Source organism: Fulmarus glacialis, unplaced genomic scaffold (genome assembly GCF_000690835.1).
Source record: "Fulmarus glacialis isolate BGI_N327 unplaced genomic scaffold, ASM69083v1 scaffold33136, whole genome shotgun sequence".
NCBI classification, from domain to species: Eukaryota; Metazoa; Chordata; class Aves; order Procellariiformes; family Procellariidae; genus Fulmarus; species Fulmarus glacialis.
In genome coordinates this window covers 16,172-34,318 of record NW_009219305.1, presented here as the reverse complement: position 1 = coordinate 34,318, position 18,147 = coordinate 16,172, and the positions used below count along the sequence as shown (strand labels likewise).

Below are 18,147 nucleotides of genomic sequence, written 5' to 3'. Positions count from 1 at the left end.
GCTCTTCTCATGCTTGGCTGAGCTGCTTTGTGTGTCGCGCTGGCAAAGTGCTGCAGATCACCTTGGTTCAGCGACAAGGCTAGGTCTAAACCTCCACTGGGAGGTGTAGATCCCATGACTTGCTTAGGAAAACATGAGGCTAAGATTAAACCAGGAGTGAGGACAGGTTCTCAGCTCTGGATGATTTCCCTCCATGTGCTTTTCCCAAGTGAAGCAGCCTCACCAGGACAAATCTGAATATGCAGAAGAACCATTTCCATAAACAGCATGATATCCCATAAAAATGAGAATATTAATAAATTTTGTTTGAATTCTACAACCCGAACTTGGCACTTCAAAGGTGCTTAATTACAATAAGCTGCTACAAACTGCTTGATCAATGGTGGAAGCGGCTCAGCCATCCGCCTCAGACAAGTTACAGCACCTGAGGACTGGGATCAAAGTGTTTTACTGCTGCCTCTCACCAATCCATTAGTGATACCAACTATGTGAGCAAGTTCTGGAGGCCTCTAGATAAACAAGCCTTAAGTGCTAAGAAATTTAGTGGAGAGGTTGATTGCCAAAGAGCAAAACACTTTCTGGCATCATTAGAGCACAGGAATGTTTGACAAAGGATTTCTCTGGGGTGGTCCCATGCTACAAGGACTGCAAAAGCAGGAAATATGTAAAAAGACATGAGTACTCACAAGAAGTGGGTAATTATGCAATAATCGTAATAGCATAAAATGGTAATGCAATAAAGACAATGGGTTTATTCAGAAAACCCAGTTCCTCATTTTGTATTGCATTTCCTTGCTGGAGGCGCAAGAGAGGGTCACCCTGCAGGGGCGAATTATTTTGTCCAATTAGGCAATTACAAAAGCAGCATGACACTTTGTTTTGTACCTCCTGGCACCCTCTTCTTTCCTCTTCAGCTAAGTTTAGTAAGAACACATAAGGTTTTCATTTGTCTCTGCTCCATATCATGTCCCAAATACCCACCTTTTCCTTCACTTCAATTGCATAGATAAGGCCTGGCGCGCTCCTTTCTTGCTTACTGCATGGTGTTGTCGTGCAGAACCAAGAGCGTAACTTCTGCCTTGCCCCACGTATTTCACAGGGGTAGGAACAAGAGATACCCAGTGGCCTTGACTGAGACCCAGGAGCAAGCAGAAGTCAGAAACCGGGGTGACTTCCCTCTGAAGGCGGCAGCCTCTGCGTAAGAGGGCTCAGGCAGCAGCGATTTGTAAGAGATCTTGTGTAAGGCTTCCTATGCCCCTGTGCAGTGGACCGTAGCACAGGATAAGGCTGCCTGCCCTGTGCTGCCCTGCGAGCAATTTGGTGGCAATGCGGTGCTCCAAGAGCAGTAGCTCACAGGCAGTACCCTGGCAGAGAGGTTTCATTTGTACCAACGCCTGGGCTAGGAGCCGAGGTAATGACCCACTGCTGCGCACACCCGTCCCCCCTTGCCAGGCTAGGGAATTACCAGCAGCAGCTCGGGCATCTGCAAAACCTGAGCTGAACTCAAAGGGAGCTTTGGTCGAAAAAAAATAAGAAACTAGATCTTTCCATTTCTCAGTATAGGATGCTGCCCTGAACAGTTCTGCAAATTTTTTACTAATCTCATCTCTGTTGTGCTTTTTTTATTTTAAAAGCATGTCTTTAAATTCAGGTTTCTCAGCAGTAAATTTTCGAAGCCTGTAGCTTAAGGTTGTTGCTTAAAGAGTCCTGAAATCATTGGCTCAGTAAGAAGGGGAATTTCTTCCATCTTGAGAAAGAACTAGTTTTTAAAATATTGCCTGATAAGAATTTTTCCTTGCTGAAAAATGCAACAGAATTTAAAACTGTCTCTTTTTTTTTTGTGAGGAACAAAATTTCTTTATTTCTGAAAATATCAGTGTTGATTTTGTCCTGAAAGCAGGCATGTCTCTGCAGATGCCACTTGACTGCAGTCAAGTAGGAGAGGAAAATGTTCAAGTCCATGTAAAAGAAAGAAAGGAAACCAAAAGGAGCAAGTAAATACATTTAATGTACTTCGTATTAAGTGAATAAGGGAGCTGATAAAGTTATCCACTGTTAAATCATGTCTTTAAACACATTTTAGTGTATAGGCTTGTGTAAGCAAGAACACAGATTAATGAACTTTCTGTAAAATCTGCTTGGCCCCATTCCAGACATGTTGCAAATCCACATACATTTGTTTTGGCAAGAAAACTTCTTATTCATGCTCCCTTTTCTTAAATCTTTCATCATACTCGCCCTCTCACTCCTCAGATTTCTAAGAGTGTAAGACAGCCAAGAACATCGTCACTGTGCCACAGCAGCCACCTCGCCTTTGATTTTATCACAGGTGTTATGAAGCAACTGGGCTTCATTTTCTTCCTGCTTGTGCCAACCTGGTCCAAGAGCAAGCTAACTGAAAATCAACAATTCCTTTCGTGTAAATGGGAAGAGAGTCAGGCTTGTCACACACTCCTAGAGCTCGTAATAAATACGTGGCTTGAACTCTTACATTTTAGCGCTCTGAAGGTCTGGTTTTGGTTGGTTGCTGGTGTAATGCCAGCTAATTCCAGTCTCAGTGTATCCTGCTGATGGGCTGTCAGTAAAAGCATCCCAAATAACATCCCCTGCCTCATCCTCCGTGCCTTTCGACAGACCACAGTGACATAGGGTCACAACTGAAGAGCCATTTCTCACTTGTCTCCTTCTCTTTTGGTGGTACAGACATGCATGTGGGTGTGTGTACATCATGAATTTTTTAGGGTGTCCATTATTTTAGCCTGATTTTGTAGGAAGTGAGATTTCTCTGATCACGCAGAGATATGTGAGTGTATGTATGTATATGTGTGTTCCTCAATCATTTTTTTAGTGATGATTTCAAACAAATATACCAGGAGGAGAGGTGTCTCTGTTTTCCTTACGTTGCATGAAAAAAGGCAGCTGAAGACCCCACAGAAGAGTCCTGAAAAATGAAAGACTATACTGTGACTATATACATTTAAAAGACCTAAAAATCCATGAGAATAAATGTTATAGGAGTCATCTCCTGTGACTGGAAACAGCTTCAATCAGCGCTTGTAATCAGCCAAGAAACACAAGCCCCTAGGAAGCCAGGCTTCATTATTTCTAGTGTTATTTCTCTGTGAGACAGAGCTATTTGTTAATGTCTCTAAATGGCAGATAAAAGATGCTTAGAAGAATAGCTTCACAGGGAGGGGAGGACTCACCAGGAATCCAGGAGGTGCTTCTCCACGCGCGGTGGATCTGAAAACATGTCTTTCAAGGTCTCTGGACATCTCCTGGGATAAATCCAGTGCCCCCTGCGCTGTAGGCAGGTCTGTCTCTCCTTCTCACCCTTGCTCACCTTCAGGTGTTTTATGAAATATTTTCATTCTCCTTGCAGTTGACTAGGCTGGATTAAAGCTTAACACCTACACACCTCAGAACAGTACAACAGCCCTGAAAAGTCTGAGGAAATTACTCAAGTTATAGCTGGGTCTTACGTGTTTATGGGAGCAGCTGGAGGTGGTGAGATTTCCAGCCCTCTCAGTACTTTGCTATGATTTAGACAACACTAAGCACATCTATTTAGGCCTATACTTCATCTGTTTGAAGAGCCTCCAGGCAGCTTTAGTGTTCTCCTGATAAAAAGTGAAGATGTGGGAAACGCAATGTCCTCTGTAGGAGGATTTATTGTCTCAAACAATTTTTTTTTATCAGCTTTGTCAAAACTTGGAGCCCAGGATTTTCTGCTGAGAAGAACAGCAGATATTCATTTGCTTGAAAGAAAATTCATTAATAATTTGTTGTAATATGTTTGTTAGGAGCTATTCTGCTATTTTCTTTATGTGTTTAAGTACTGGATTAATCATGGGAGAGTAGTTTAGCCACATGCCTTTCAGTTTTAGGTGTATCAAGCAACAGAAAATGCAGTTTATAATTTAGGGCAGATTTGGCTCTACAACTGTCAGCTTATAAGAAAAAGTATTTATTATAGAGTACGTTCTTTCTCTCTCTGTGGAAATGGCAAAATGAAATTTTAAGTAAATGAGATTGCCTCAGAATAGTTGTACATGTCTTTCTGAGAAGACTTCTTAAATCGCATTTCACCTGTTTTCCAAGCTACACCAGGATTACTGAATATTATGCATGTGTGAAATACTTCATAAAGTTACTTCCAAAGCTGCAGTACTACATTTGCAAGAAATGAAGTATTAATCACACTCTTTTTCTACTATATGTAATTTTAGTGTGTTAGGGCACTGTTGTCTAATATACACCTTTTGATCATAGACGACAAGACAAAGTGGGATTCTCATTAAAAAAAAAAAACCAAAAACAAAACAGTTGGGGATGACTTCTACTTGCCAGTACATGCAATAAACAACTAACATAATAACAAGAATTAACTCTATTCCTGAAAGAAACTGTTTAACTTTGGAGAACTTGACAGCATGGGAAACTAAAAATTACCAATGCAAAAAGTATAATTCCAAACAGAAATATGTACTCATTTACCTATTTTGTTGAGATTCACCATGCCCATCCACAGGTATACAGGGATTTGAAGGAAACAATGAAAAAAGAGACTTGATATTAAAAAAAAAAACAAAAAAAAACCAGCCACTTCCACTGCCTTTGACACTCTTGGTTGTAGGCACTGTTCTTCATTGCCACCAGCATGAGTACATGCCACTAGCATGGTGTCAAAGCACCATGGTTACCACAAGTGCAGCCCACCCACGATTGAGAAAGACGTATGTTTATCAGTAGGGAAGGATCAGGTGCACACAGAGGCATTGGGAAAGCAAACCTGATTGAACCTGTTTAGTCTGTTCAAAGAGGTATGAGGAAGGGACACCTCCACAGGGCTTATTTTCACCAGTTCAGCCATTAAATGCCAATTCAAGATCAGCTCACAGCTGCCCAGCAGGATTAATTTGTGTAATCATGTCAAGTCCGACGGCGTGCTGGGCTTTCTCTCCGTAGTGGTGGTAAGAATCTAGTTTCAAAGTGTTTTGGAAGAGACACGCTCTGAATCTCTGTTGGTGAAATGAGTTGCAATGTGCTCAGCCCTGCCTGTGTGGTTCAAACAATGTAAACAAGTTCTTGAATCCATGTAGGGAACTGCATGTTTTCAGGTGCTTCCTGACCAGAGAGATACAGAGCTTTGGCTGAAAAAGACCTTTAGCAGAGGCTTGAGGACTTATATATGTGGATGCTGTGTGAGAACGTTCAGCTGATCCTTGCTGTAATGGCAACGAGAGATTTGGAAAAAAAAGAAAACAGAAACAGCACCTTTTAACGCCTCTTGCTAAAAGAGCAGTGGAGTTAAGGTGAGATGTAAAAAGTCATGTCAGCAGCTTAAAAGGAGGTCTACAGGAGGGCACAGCCTGAACCCAAGCCGCTTATCCAGATGTCCCCGTTTCACTACTCTACAAGCAGACTTCACCACCAAAGGCTAGTGAACCTGAGGGAAGAATTAACTTCTTCATGCAGCAGGATACTATTAGAGTTCAGCTGTGCAATGGACTAAATTTAATAAGCTCCGAAGTTTCAACCCAACTGTCTCCCCATCAATATAGAAAAATAACCCTTCCGAAATCTGGAGAAACAAGCTTTTTCTAGAAAAGTGAACCTAGAAAACAGACTGTTCATACTGATATTCTAGTACATGAATCACTGGAATATGCAGTCAATACTGTTGCCATGGCTCATGTATATCTGTATATGAATTCACATAGATGAATCTACCCCCAGCATGCTATATAATCGGCCAGATGTATTCTGTCAGGACCTTTATTTGCCTCCAGAATGTTGTACTAGAACAACGGCAAGCTGCTCCATTCTCATTCCTAGCACCGTTTATTATTTGCATAGTGTAACAGAGTCCCTGTGTTATTTACAAGGAAATACATGAAAATATTTAGTTTACATAGACAGAGGGCCTTTGATACTTCACTTTTTAAAGTTACACTTCCATAATATTTGTTCTGCATATAAACTTTACGACCACCTTCGGGATTATGACTTTTACAATGAACTTAACAAGAAAAAAAAAAAGATGATAAATGGATCAGTGTTGTAAATCTTGAGATTAGTTCCTACAGTAGACAACACCATAACCTATGTGGATCACAGCTGTGCTGGCCATTAACTCTCTTCTTACTCTATTTATAAACCTTTCTTTTACATGGCTATGGATCAAACTCCTCCTGGCAATGCTTTGGCCATTTATCTTCTCATCGTCCTTATATCCTGCTTCATCTTCTGAACTTTTGCCCTGAATCAAAAGATAAAAGAACATAGACCCAGTAGAAGGTTTTGGAAAATGACAGAGGGGAAAATACAGAGGTTCTGTCACGGCTGGGAGCCACCACAGGCCACCAGACGAGATCAAGTGCTCAAAAATGGACTTGTCCACCTAGCAGAATAATAAGCAGAGTATATCAGATTTTGAAGGTGGGAAGGTGATGTTCCATGAGAAGTACAATTTGAGAGGAAAATGAGGTCAGAAGATTTGGCAGCTGCTTAAAGAAACTATGTTAACAGCAGAGACATAAAGATTGCAACGCAGAGCAAGGACTGCAGTAAGACAGCAGTGAGTTCTTCAGAAACTTCAAACTCAACCAGCATACGTAAATCAAAATCTATGGACAAGCACAGAAGAACAATACTAATATGTTGATAAGATTTGAAAAGCCACAGCACAAAAAGAAAGGTAATTAGTAAGGTACACCTAGAATAACAAGAAATTTCCCGTAAAAACATAAACTGTTAAAGGAAAATCAAGGAGAGAATTGATCCACCACTCAACTGAGAGAAAGCTATTGACTAATGACTCCAAGAAAGCCAACTCTGTAATGCCTATTTTGCTCTTTCTTCACTAGAAGGGTCAACCATGATAAAAGGGTTTACATCAGTAGCAAAGAGTTGAAAATTCCAGCTAGATGACAGAAGAAAGAGATTAGGCTGTGCTCAGGTGAGTTAAATGACTGAGATCAGCGAGGCTGATGGAATTCACCTCGCATTGTTCAGGGGATAACAAGCATTTCCACAGCCATTAATAACTACCTTTAAGAACTGTGTGGAAGAGGTAAAGTTTTGAAAGACTGGAAAGGCAAGAATAGCTATCTTTAAAAGTAGGAAGAAAGAGGAGGTGCAGAAGTATGGCCCAATCCATTTAAGTACAATTCTCAAACAAATAGAGGAAGCAAATAGAAGATAAGAAAGAAATGGGTTATAGGCACATGGATTAATCAAGAACAAATCATTCCAAACCAACCTCATTTCCTCACAGGCCTTGTGAATCACAGAGGCTACACAACCTGACATGAGTGAAGTTTTTAGCGTGGTAAATGTTAGAGAAGATTTTCAAAACCATACTAGAAAAATGCAGCCTAAATTAAACTAATATAAGGTAAGGTTCTGCAGAACTAGCAAATGAAACATTTTCAGTCTCTCAGTTAATCACTGTCAAAATGGAAGACTACATTTACTGCAGATATACAGGGGGTCTCTCCTGGCAAAAGTCCTGTTCCAGAATTTCATTAAATGGCATAGATGCCGGAACAGACACTATGCTTATTAAAGCTGACAATCTGACAAAGTTGAAAAGGGCTGCAATCACGTTAGAGGACAGGCTAAGAAATCAAAATTATCTTGACAAATTGAAGCTACAGTTTGAAAAAAATATGGTGCTATTCAACAGGGACAAGTGCACGATACAGCTCTGAGTCAGACTACAGAAATCAGGGATGGCACAAGGGGCGTGGGAGCAGTACAGTTAAAGGATTGGGTGTAACAGGATGCATTTACATTAGCATTTGAGTTCTGATCAGATGTAGAAGCAGATCACCACTTTTCAAGCTTTGCTTTACACCACAGAGAGCTCTTGGAGCACATGAAACTAGATTCCTTTCCACGAAAGCTGAGCCAGAAGACATGCTTCAGGTGCACCCCAATGCGCTGCAGCTGCTAATGGGCACTCAGCCTGTGGTACTAGACTAAAGTTAGTCCAAGGTGGAAATCTCTGACACATGGATAGTGTGGACATCATGAGCTCAGCACCAGCTGTTTCACTCCACATCTTGGTTCCTGTTGCCACACAGTACTTGTTAAAATACTCCTAGTCTTAATGCATCACAAGCTGACTATGAATCAGCTGTGTTGTGAATAAGACAAATGTGACAGCGGGATGATGTGTTGCCTATGAGGCAAGTGAAGCAATCCTTTTCTATCTAGTAAGATCTCAGCAAGAGTACTGCATTCAGTTTTAGCACCATACTTTTAATTAACAGTTGGAGCAGTTTAGCCTAGAAAGATCAGAAGAAAGCCATGAGAAAGATCACCACTCTCAAAAGCATGAGTTGCAGGGAAAGATCTGGGGTTGTTTTATCTAGAGAAGAAAAGGGTGGAATGGTAACAGCTTTCATGTCCAACAAAGGCTGCTGCAAAGAGAAGGGGGATAAATTGACACCTGTGTCTACTGTGGAGGAGGCGATATAGATTACACATAGCAAAATCTGCCTAATAGTATGGCTGAGAAAGCAGTAAGCGAGGAAGACTTCAGGATCCACAACACAGGAAGGTTTTACAAACAGGTTAGACAAGCATCTGTCAGGCTTGGTTTAAACATAGTTAATCCTGCCTTAGGGAGGGAGATGGACTAGATAATCTCTTGAGATCACTACCAGAGTTATTTGTTTTCCTTCTTTTTTAAATGTAAATAGTAAAATTACTTTTTCCTGCTCCTTTCATCTTGTTTTTCTACCTTTTGAATCATTCCACTGATCTCCCATCTGCCGTTTCATGTTACATCTTTCTGATCTTTCCATTATCCATCCCAGTCTACGTCTCGGTCCCATCTCTGCCTTTCCGCTTTTGGCACTGTACTTCATCTGTGGCATCGCTTCTGTTAGGAAATCCCTCCTTTTCCCACGTGCAAAGCAATGTGCCTGTCTTCATTCAAATTCCTACATAACCAAAGTATTTACATATAACTGCTGAACTAAACACTGTACCTTCATTCAGTTCCCCTAGTGTTTATGCAGTGGATAGAAACAACAGTTTTGCAGTTAGCTTTTTTTCTTTCAGCGCCTCCTTTTATCATTACTGACCAACTAAACTCAGAGATTACCATCATTTTCCTTAAAATAGGATAATTCCGTGTATAAGAATACAGCAACAATGCAGAAGAGAAAGGACACAGTTAATCATTACAGAAGCTTATATGGATTATCTTTCAAATAACAAAAGGCATCACTAGTGCTCTCATGTTAGGGGGATAGATGTAAGCATAATTACATAATTATGTATGGATACAAATCCCTATTGATTTTTCTCAGATAATATATGGATACGTATATAAAAGAATAGATAATGACTACTACATGTTTCTTTGCTGGTATTTCTGCTTTCCTCTGGAGCTTTGAAAGTGCTCAGCATAACCCATGGGCACGGAGCAGACCCCACTGCCATCGTCTGCTTACTGAGACCCCAGTGTCAGCCTTCGGGCTGAGCTCCCAGACACCAGACTGGCCCTGTGTCCCTTGTGATGTACTTCTGCTTCTCATCTTTCACACCAATGTATGACAATGAAACACCTTGTCCTATAGAAAATGAATATCTTCTCGCATTGCAGCTATCGCTGTCATGGACTCTGGGAGGCCATTTCCCTTGTTTTGACTTTACACCCACCCGGTTGCCATCAGAGGCTGCATTTTCTTCAAATACACACAGCAAAGCCAGAATTTACCTATGCACTGTCTATGTGCTCATAACCTACCATCCGAATTAACCTCCAGAAGTTCACTGCAAAGCCCACAACCTTCTTTTAGTTTAACAACTGCCAGCTGGCACAAAGGCATGTTGGAAGAAAGGAAAAAAAGGATTCAATGGAGAAAATTAATTTAATTTCTGTCTTTGTTAGAAGGAGACATGGTCCAGAAGGCCTGGAATTTAAAAACAAACTTGTTTTACATGTGATTTTCAGAAGTAGCAGATGCACTATTAAATTAATATCAGTTTTACAATATACTTAATTTGTTAAAAAATTCATTGGTGACCAGTTTATTTCTAATATATAATGTGTTCCATCATAACAGCTATGGGCATCCCTATTAAGTAATTCTTAAAAAGAAAAGGTAAATTCTGCTTACTTTATTCAAGCAAATTGTCTCTCTTGTTAAAAATGGTATTAAGCCAAATTAGACCACCAGTATTAAAAGCAGCTTTAACTCTCTTCAGCTTTCTACGGAATAATATTCACTGCCTTGTACAAGTCCCTTTAGATCTTAGATAGTGCTCCAAGAAACTGTATTTTGAAAAAAAGAATGTTCCTTACATTAATTTTTCTTTTCATCTCCCTCTTTTTCTCTTTTCTGGCAAGATGAGTTCAGTGTTCACTAGCAAATGAGATGTTCAGTATTACTGAATAACAGAAGCACTTTATTGATTTATTTCTTGCTGGTGGGTCCATTTCTATATTAAATATTTTTATAAGCTCAAACAAAACATAACTTTGACGGATCTACCAAATATATTACCTGATAACATCCTTTTGAGTTTTGTTTTTTTCCAGTCTTACTTTGGAGAGGAGAATGATTTGCATAGTTCACTCAGCAATAACTTAATGGTTTTTTGAGGGCAAATACAGAAGTTTTCAACTGGACGATTGCGTGTTACAAATAAGTTTTACTTTTCATTTTAGATAGGAGCTTACTTTGTTAAAAGGAAAAATTAAGAAGGGAAAGTTGAGTCTTATTAGGTACTGAGTTGGACCATTTATTAATATTACATATGCAACGATTCTGTTCTTTTTGAAAAACAGACTATCCCCAAAAAGGAATTTTATAGCTTTAGTCACATTAAAGCCTCATGCGACATTAATAAAGCCCTCAGAGAATGATTTTTAAATATGTCAAAGGACTTTGCATTTGTATGCATGTGTCAGAGCACACAAATATGCAAGAGACATTCAGATGGGTCCCTCTGAGGATCTATTTTCATGCTCAGTGTGTTACTTGAGAAGTACACAGAGTCCAGCTGGGTAGCTGGGACTGCAGCTTCAGGAGAGCTGGGGTTAACACCCTGCTGCGCTGCAAAGCCTCCCATGGGACCGGCACGAGCCACACAGGCCAGGAGCACACAGATCCTCGGGCTCTTCTCTGCCTGAATTGACACTTTCCCCTAATCACCAGAAGCAAACTCCCTTGGCAGCTCTCTAAATCCCAGGATTCCCACAGCTTATTGCAGGAATGGTGCTGAGCTGGCACTGATGCCAATGAGGGCTAGCTAGCTACATACAGAGCTATTTCGAACCAAAATTTTCACATATGATTCTCAGAATAAGCGTTTCTCTGCCTATCTTGCTAGTGAAGCTTACACCCTACAGCACAGGCCAAAAAGATGTGTGCATCCCTGACTCACGGCCCTTAGCTCTAGGTCACAGCAGAGTAGGGGGAAGTTCAGGCTTGATTTTTTTATTCACCGAACAAATGCAAGTTTCGGGTCAAACAATTTAAAATCATGCTAGATTTTTAAAAAGCAAAAGCTCTTCTGGCTAGAGAAAAACATAAAAGACTGTGAAGAACATCATCTCAGTATTTTTAAATGAGAGAGTTTCATTCTGAAGGGTGCTTCACAGAAGAATGTAAGCAAAGGGTTAATAAACAGCAGCAGCAAAGCAATTGTTTTGGGTCTAGCTAGCCATTTCATGCATTTCTTTCCTGCAAATTGGAAAATCGGTTATTCCCTCAGCTTTAATTAAGACAGTTACCTGCGATGCAGTGAAAGACTTGAATCAGGGCTCCTGCAAATCAAATGGCTGCTCTAAGTACTAAATTGCTGGCCAGTCCAAGAGAGGGGTCTCTCAAGATCTCCTGTTGGAGGTCTTCCTTCGGGCCTTAGGTTTTCTGGTCTGAGTTCACCTTTCGTAAAGTGAGGACAACAGCATGTGGACCTACTGCAAGACCTTTGGAGCACACCTTTTTGTTCTGTATTTGTATCATGGGTCTCACTCTGCAAGTACAGAGCGTACGTACTGCTGTGGCATGGATAATACATTAAAGACTTCGAAGTTTCCAGGTACAGTGACAAAGGAGGATAGATGAAAACCTCAAAGAGAATTTTATTATGAGTAATATATAAGAATCAAAAATAAATGTTCAACATGAAATATTCCAATTCCACTGTCCAAATGCTTCACGGGACATTCTTCAGGAAATTGAAGAACAAGAATAAAACAAACTGGAACTGACTGGTCGTATTAAGGAAATACTGAGGACACAGATAGGTTTGTAGCTACCTTTTATAATATCTCAAGTATCTTCAAGTATTTTACAAAAGACCTTCTAGGTTCTAATCTGATTAGAAACACATTCTTCTTCAATGTTTTTCGATAGCATAAGTAAGCAGACATTACTCTGAAACGTGTGCAACCCTTGTTCTCTGTGCTCCTGTATTTTTTCCTCCTGCTTTCCCTTTGAGAGAGGAAAACTGCAACAGTTCAGCTGAATGTTAAAATCCATAAAATGGATGGAAAAGAAGGTGCTGTAAGAGATGGATAGGTGAATATCCAGAACTGTTTTTTAAAAACTGTACAGCAATCTTCTGAGAGTGTGTATTCAGAAGAGTGTGCAGAAAGCATATTGAGAGGCAAGAAAACTCTCAGATATTTATTTTGTACAGCCAGAGCAGATGCTAACCTTTCATTTTCAAGAGATAGATGTTTTGCTTAGTTTGTTCCTATTACTTTTTTTTTAACAGATGAATAAAAATTCTTCCAACATAATGGCTTTGGCTCCTAACACTCCTAACAAAAGAGAGACAGTGTGCATATTTGGAACTGGAGATTTTGGAAGAGCTCTGGGGCATAAAATTATTCAGGCCGGCTATCCCGTTGTGTTTGGAAGCCGGAGCACACAGACATCCAGCCTGATTCCCAAGGATGCAGAGGTGTTGAGCCATGCAGAGGCAGCGCAAAAAGCTGCCATCATCATTATAGCAATCCAGAGGCAACATTACAACTTCCTTACACCACTAGCAGAAATTCTCCATGGAAAAGTCTTGGTGGACGTAAGCAACAACTTAAAAATAAACCAGTATCCTGAATCCAACGCAGAGTACCTCGCTCAGCTGGTGCCCGGCGCTAAGGTTGTGAAAGCCTTTAACACCGTGTCAGCCTGGGCCTTGCAGTCGGGCACACTGGATGCAAGCCGGCAGGTAAGACTGAGCAACGGGGGTTTCCTAATCATAGAGTTATCTATCGTATGGCTTCCTAACAGCTAGACAAAACACACACGGGACATACGAATCAGACAGGGTTGAGATGGTATTTTCACTATAATTGCCCATTTCAAATTAAATGTGAGCTAAAATTTACTTTTGGCTTGTAATATGGCATGACAAGGAATATCAATAGCTTGCCTCTGAACTCAGTAAGGTGTTTGGAGACACTAGAGAAGCAAGGAAAGAAAGATAGCAGAGCTCCAGAGAGAGACAGCAAATCAGGAGGAAATGAGGGTTGCATCAGTTGTTCACCGGGACTGTAAAGTTAAACAGAAAGGAGATAGGAGGAATATATCAAAGCAAGAATAAAATGAAAAGAGCAAAAAAAGGGAGGCAAGGGATATGATGGAGCAATAGAATGAGTATGGGCAACAGAAGTGAGCTGGAAGGTGAATAAATTAATAAAGTTTTCTAAATCAGAATCCATCACCACGGAAGTTTAACACAACAACAGTGTGTGCAAACCATTTTAACCAGCTCCTTAACCACAGGCTAGCGAGCACAGAGCTGGTCATAGGAAGCAACACAGCAGCTAACTTGAAGACAAATCATTTATTATTACCCTGTTCTCTGCCACGCTGAGGGACAGTGCTCTTGTGCAACACACAAAATCAGCCAGCTACTCAAACCATTGCTAGCTTTGCTTTCTGCTGCCAGATAAATGGTTTTGGCTAAACTAAAGACCCAAGGACTTCCAAGCCTAGGCTCTACAAGCCTTCATCATATCATATCAATGAGAGCAGAAATTGCCCCCTTTCTCCCAATTCCAAAAGGAATATTGTCTTGCACACTCACAGAAAAGATGGTTTCTTCACTATTTTATTAGACTTGGAAAGAAATAATATTTAATTTTGTGATAGGGCAATCATGTTTTAAAGATCTCTGTCCCCAGTTCCCTGGAGTACTTACAGACCACTGTAGCAAGCAATTGAAAATTTTGCTCCTATTTACCCCTATTGAAAATTTTGCTCCTATTTACTCCTATAAAATCTTGTGCTTACAAACTGCTGGCAGGTCTTCAGAAGAGTATGTCAAGTCTTCCAGGGAAAGACTTGTACTAAGTGTGTTATACATCGTTCTTTTCAGATACAAAATTTCGCCACTTGAAACAATCTCCTTCCCTGAAGAAAAGATTCATATTCTTAGTTCTTGGACTTGTTGGTCAAGAAAGTACCTATAGGCTACTTTTTGCCTATATAAATTACGGCCAGCAGGGAAGCCATCAAGTAGTCTAGGAAGCTTGTGCTCATCGTCCATATTCAGGCAGGATGGCAGTAGAGAATGTCACAAAAGTCTGTCTAAATAAAAATTCTGTTTGTTTTTGGCTGCAGGTGTTTGTCTGTGGAGATGATATGGGAGCTAAACAAATGGTGATGGATATTGTTCGTGCACTGGGTCTCACTCCATTAGATCAGGGATCCCTCTTGGCTGCTCAGGAAATAGAAAATTACCCTCTGCAGCTCTTTCCAATGTGGAAGTTTCCCATCCTTTTGTCCCTTGGTCTAACCGCATTCTTCTTCTTCTACTGTTTGACTCGTGATGTAATTTACCCTTATGTTTATGAAAACAAAGACTTTTCATTTTTTATTGTAATTTCCATTCCAAATCGGATCTGCCCTATATTGGCACTCATCCTTCTTGCCTTGGTTTATTTTCCTGGTGTACTTGCCGCAATTATTCAGTTATACAGAGGTACCAAATACCTCCGTTTCCCAGACTGGCTGGACAAGTGGATGCTGTGTAGAAAACAACTTGGGCTAGTAGCCTTGGCATTTGCTTCTCTGCACGTTTTGTACACTCTTGTTATCCCAATTCGCTTCTTCGTAAGATGGAGAATCAGCAGTCAAATCATCTCCCAGGTAAGTCTTGCTCCCTGCTCTGCGTCTTGCTTTCTTCTGGCCCTGTTACAAATTAAAAAGAACACAGAAACTAGGAAAATAACCTTATTGTAAAGAACATTAGACTGTCCATATGAATTTCTGAAGCTCAAGTAATTTAAAGAAACATATTTCCCTATTTCTCCATATACCTTTAAGAATGGCACATATTTTGACTTTTAAAATGGCACATATTTTGACTTTCTTACCTTATTTAACAACAAAGGATCACATACCTGTCCTCAACAGTAGATCTACAGCAGAGTAAAACATGCACCACAATTATAGGTACATAGAACCTATATGTAATATAATGCCTCTTCTGCTTTTTGAGTAGGCGTTCAAAGTAAATCTCTGATGATTTTCAGAGAGTTAATGTATAACATTTATCTCCTAGTTACCTTAAAAGATATTTTTTCTGCATGTTGTTCCTAAAACTGCTATCACTAAGATATACCTGGTCTTCTTTTCTTCAGGCACTGAACAATAAAACAGAACCACTCAATACCACTAATGCCTGGCTTAGTGATTCTTATTTGGCTTTGGGGATTTTAGGATTTTTTTTATTTGTTCTTCTGGGAATAACTTCCTTGCCTTCAGTCAGCAACAATGTCAACTGGCGAGAATTTCGATTTGTACAGGTAAGGAAAAGACTTACTCTAAAAAACTTTCTTCCCTTATAAACTATGACCACACGCAGGTTTACCAGAGACTTAGGGCTTTCCTCCATTAGTATCTCCAAATGTGAGGTGTGCACTATCCACCATCACACAGTGAAAAAAAATCTACATGGCTATACAGCTCACCTGTAAAAAACCACAACTGCTCTGATGGCTGCTTATGGTACAACTGGGATTGCTGCATTAACAAGAGAAAATTGGGAAGACCTGAGCTCCTAAATGACAAACAGAAAGCTGACATTGTGGAATTATCAAATTCCACAATTATACTAAGTCACAAAATATTTTAGCCATTTATTCAGCTAATTTTGTTGGTTCGCAAAATAATTCAGTTAAAATGGGTCTAAAAAATAACTTTATAACTCAGATCCTCTCAACGCCAAGCATCCAAAGAGAATCTGCAGTTTCTGCAGACTCTAAAAACTGCTGTGCCTATAAACAGGCTGCCCTTGGTAACACTATAATCTCAGCCCCCCGTTCGGAGGAAGCTTGGTGCAAGCTGCCGTGCCTCTGCAGGAGCTGGGCTGGCAAGGGAGGGGAGGCAAGGGAAGGGGAAATTACTACCAATGAATGTTTTATCAAGGCCAAAGACTTGCACAGTATGGTAGTTCTGGATGGATTAGCACTAGAGCATATAAAAGCTTGGATTGCTCCACTGAATTTCAGCATTTTCTCTGCATTTTCACAAATATGACAACCACTAGGCAGTATTTGTGAGCTAGCAAAAATTATCAGGATTGTTGATGGAGGAAAAAAAACAAAAATAAGTGTGTTTCACCTAGATCCATTTGAATGAATCTTCATTAAAAAACAATACGAGCCTTTATATTATATAAAAGTTTCATTTCAGCAGTCCCCAATTAGTCCCAAAGTTGGCACATTCCACAAAGCTTACTATGTCTTGCAAATTGCATTTGTTGTGGTTTAATTTACTGTTTTAACCTCCACTTCTTTCTTTCTTTCCTTTGTTCTCCCCTAGTCCAAACTGGGATATCTGACACTGATTTTGTGCACTGCGCACACATTGGTTTACGGTGGAAAGCGGTTCCTGAGCCCATTATCGTACAGATGGTATCTTCCAAATGCCTATATGCTCTCCCTCATTGTTCCGTGCATTGTACTGGTTGTCAAATTTGTGCTTGTATTTCCTTGTCTAGACAAACCTCTCACGCGAATTCGACAGGGCTGGGAGAGAAATCCCCAATACTCAGAACAGTCAAATTACATTATCAACAAGTCTGCTGTATAATTAGACTAACCTGTATTATCAAAAAGAAGAAGAAGAAAAAAAAAAGATTATGAAGGTATACCAAAATGAAGCCCTGAGCCTCCTTTATCTGGAGAGTGAGAGAAAAAGTGAAAAACATGGCCAGACCCTGAGTAAAATAAAGCCTCTGCAATGGCAAGCTTAAAATACAACTCAAACAAAGCCATTGAGCTCCTGCACCTCAGGCATGCTTTCACACAGGCACAGGCCTCTCGTTTGCTCAGTATATCTCCCCTTGCCTATTCACTCTCCAATCCTAACGAGAGTATGAGAGAACTAAATGGTGCTCCATGTCCCTCCCTCGTTCCAAACCTCCTCCAGGTCTGGGCAGAACCAGCGTAACCTTTGGCATTAGATGGCATCTGCCCCTCTTCCCTGTCCCGCCCATTGAGTGTCTACGTGCACCTACACACACACACGCGCGCGCGCACACATGCGTGTGAACACACACCCTGTTTCCACCTCCAGAAGCCACCAGCACCCAAAGAATGATCTTGGGATGGATGCTGGCTGAGGAAGAGCTCTCCCCCTCCCAATATTAGTTTACCCTCCATTAACATCTGATCCAAAAGAAACCTATGTTCATACCTTAGAGATCGCTGAGTAAGATTTGTTTGGTTTGTGTACAGGAACTGTAATGTTCAAAGTGTATGGGCCAAGGATTACTGAATCCTTGTTTGTAGTGCTCTACCAGAAACTCAGGTTGCAAGGGGATGGAGGAGAGACAAAAATGCCAGAAAGACGTGAGATGTGCTCACAAACCTAAGCTTCTCTACAAGTACAGGCAAAAAATGGTCAGTGATTTTTTGTGTGAGCAGTAAGTTGTAAGGAAAGAAACTGAAGGAAAATCCCATTATATCAGGGTTGTATTATATGTCATGGTTACATCTCATGAACAGAATATTGTTGATTTTTCAAAAAATAAATCTTTGGATGCAATATTACAGATATTCTATGAAAATATACATATTTTAATCACAATAAAGAATTTTTTTTACAGTGTTGAGCTCTGTTATTATTTCTGGAACCTCTTTTGATACGATGCAGCTGCTGG

The 18,147-nt window shown here is 40.3% G+C and overlaps 1 protein-coding gene across 1 annotated transcript in view; it reads left to right on the top strand.

Moving 5' to 3' along the window:
• STEAP4 (STEAP family member 4) overlaps window positions 1–17,075 on the top strand; it is a 19,662-nt gene extending 2,587 nt beyond the window's left edge. Inside the window, 4 exon segments of the mRNA XM_009580320.1 lie at window positions 12,748–13,203; window positions 14,601–15,128; window positions 15,623–15,787; window positions 16,806–17,075. Coding sequence (XP_009578615.1) covers window positions 12,748–13,203; window positions 14,601–15,128; window positions 15,623–15,787; window positions 16,806–17,075 — 1,419 coding nt within the window.
• The last annotated feature ends 1,072 nt before the right edge of the window (window positions 17,076–18,147 follow it).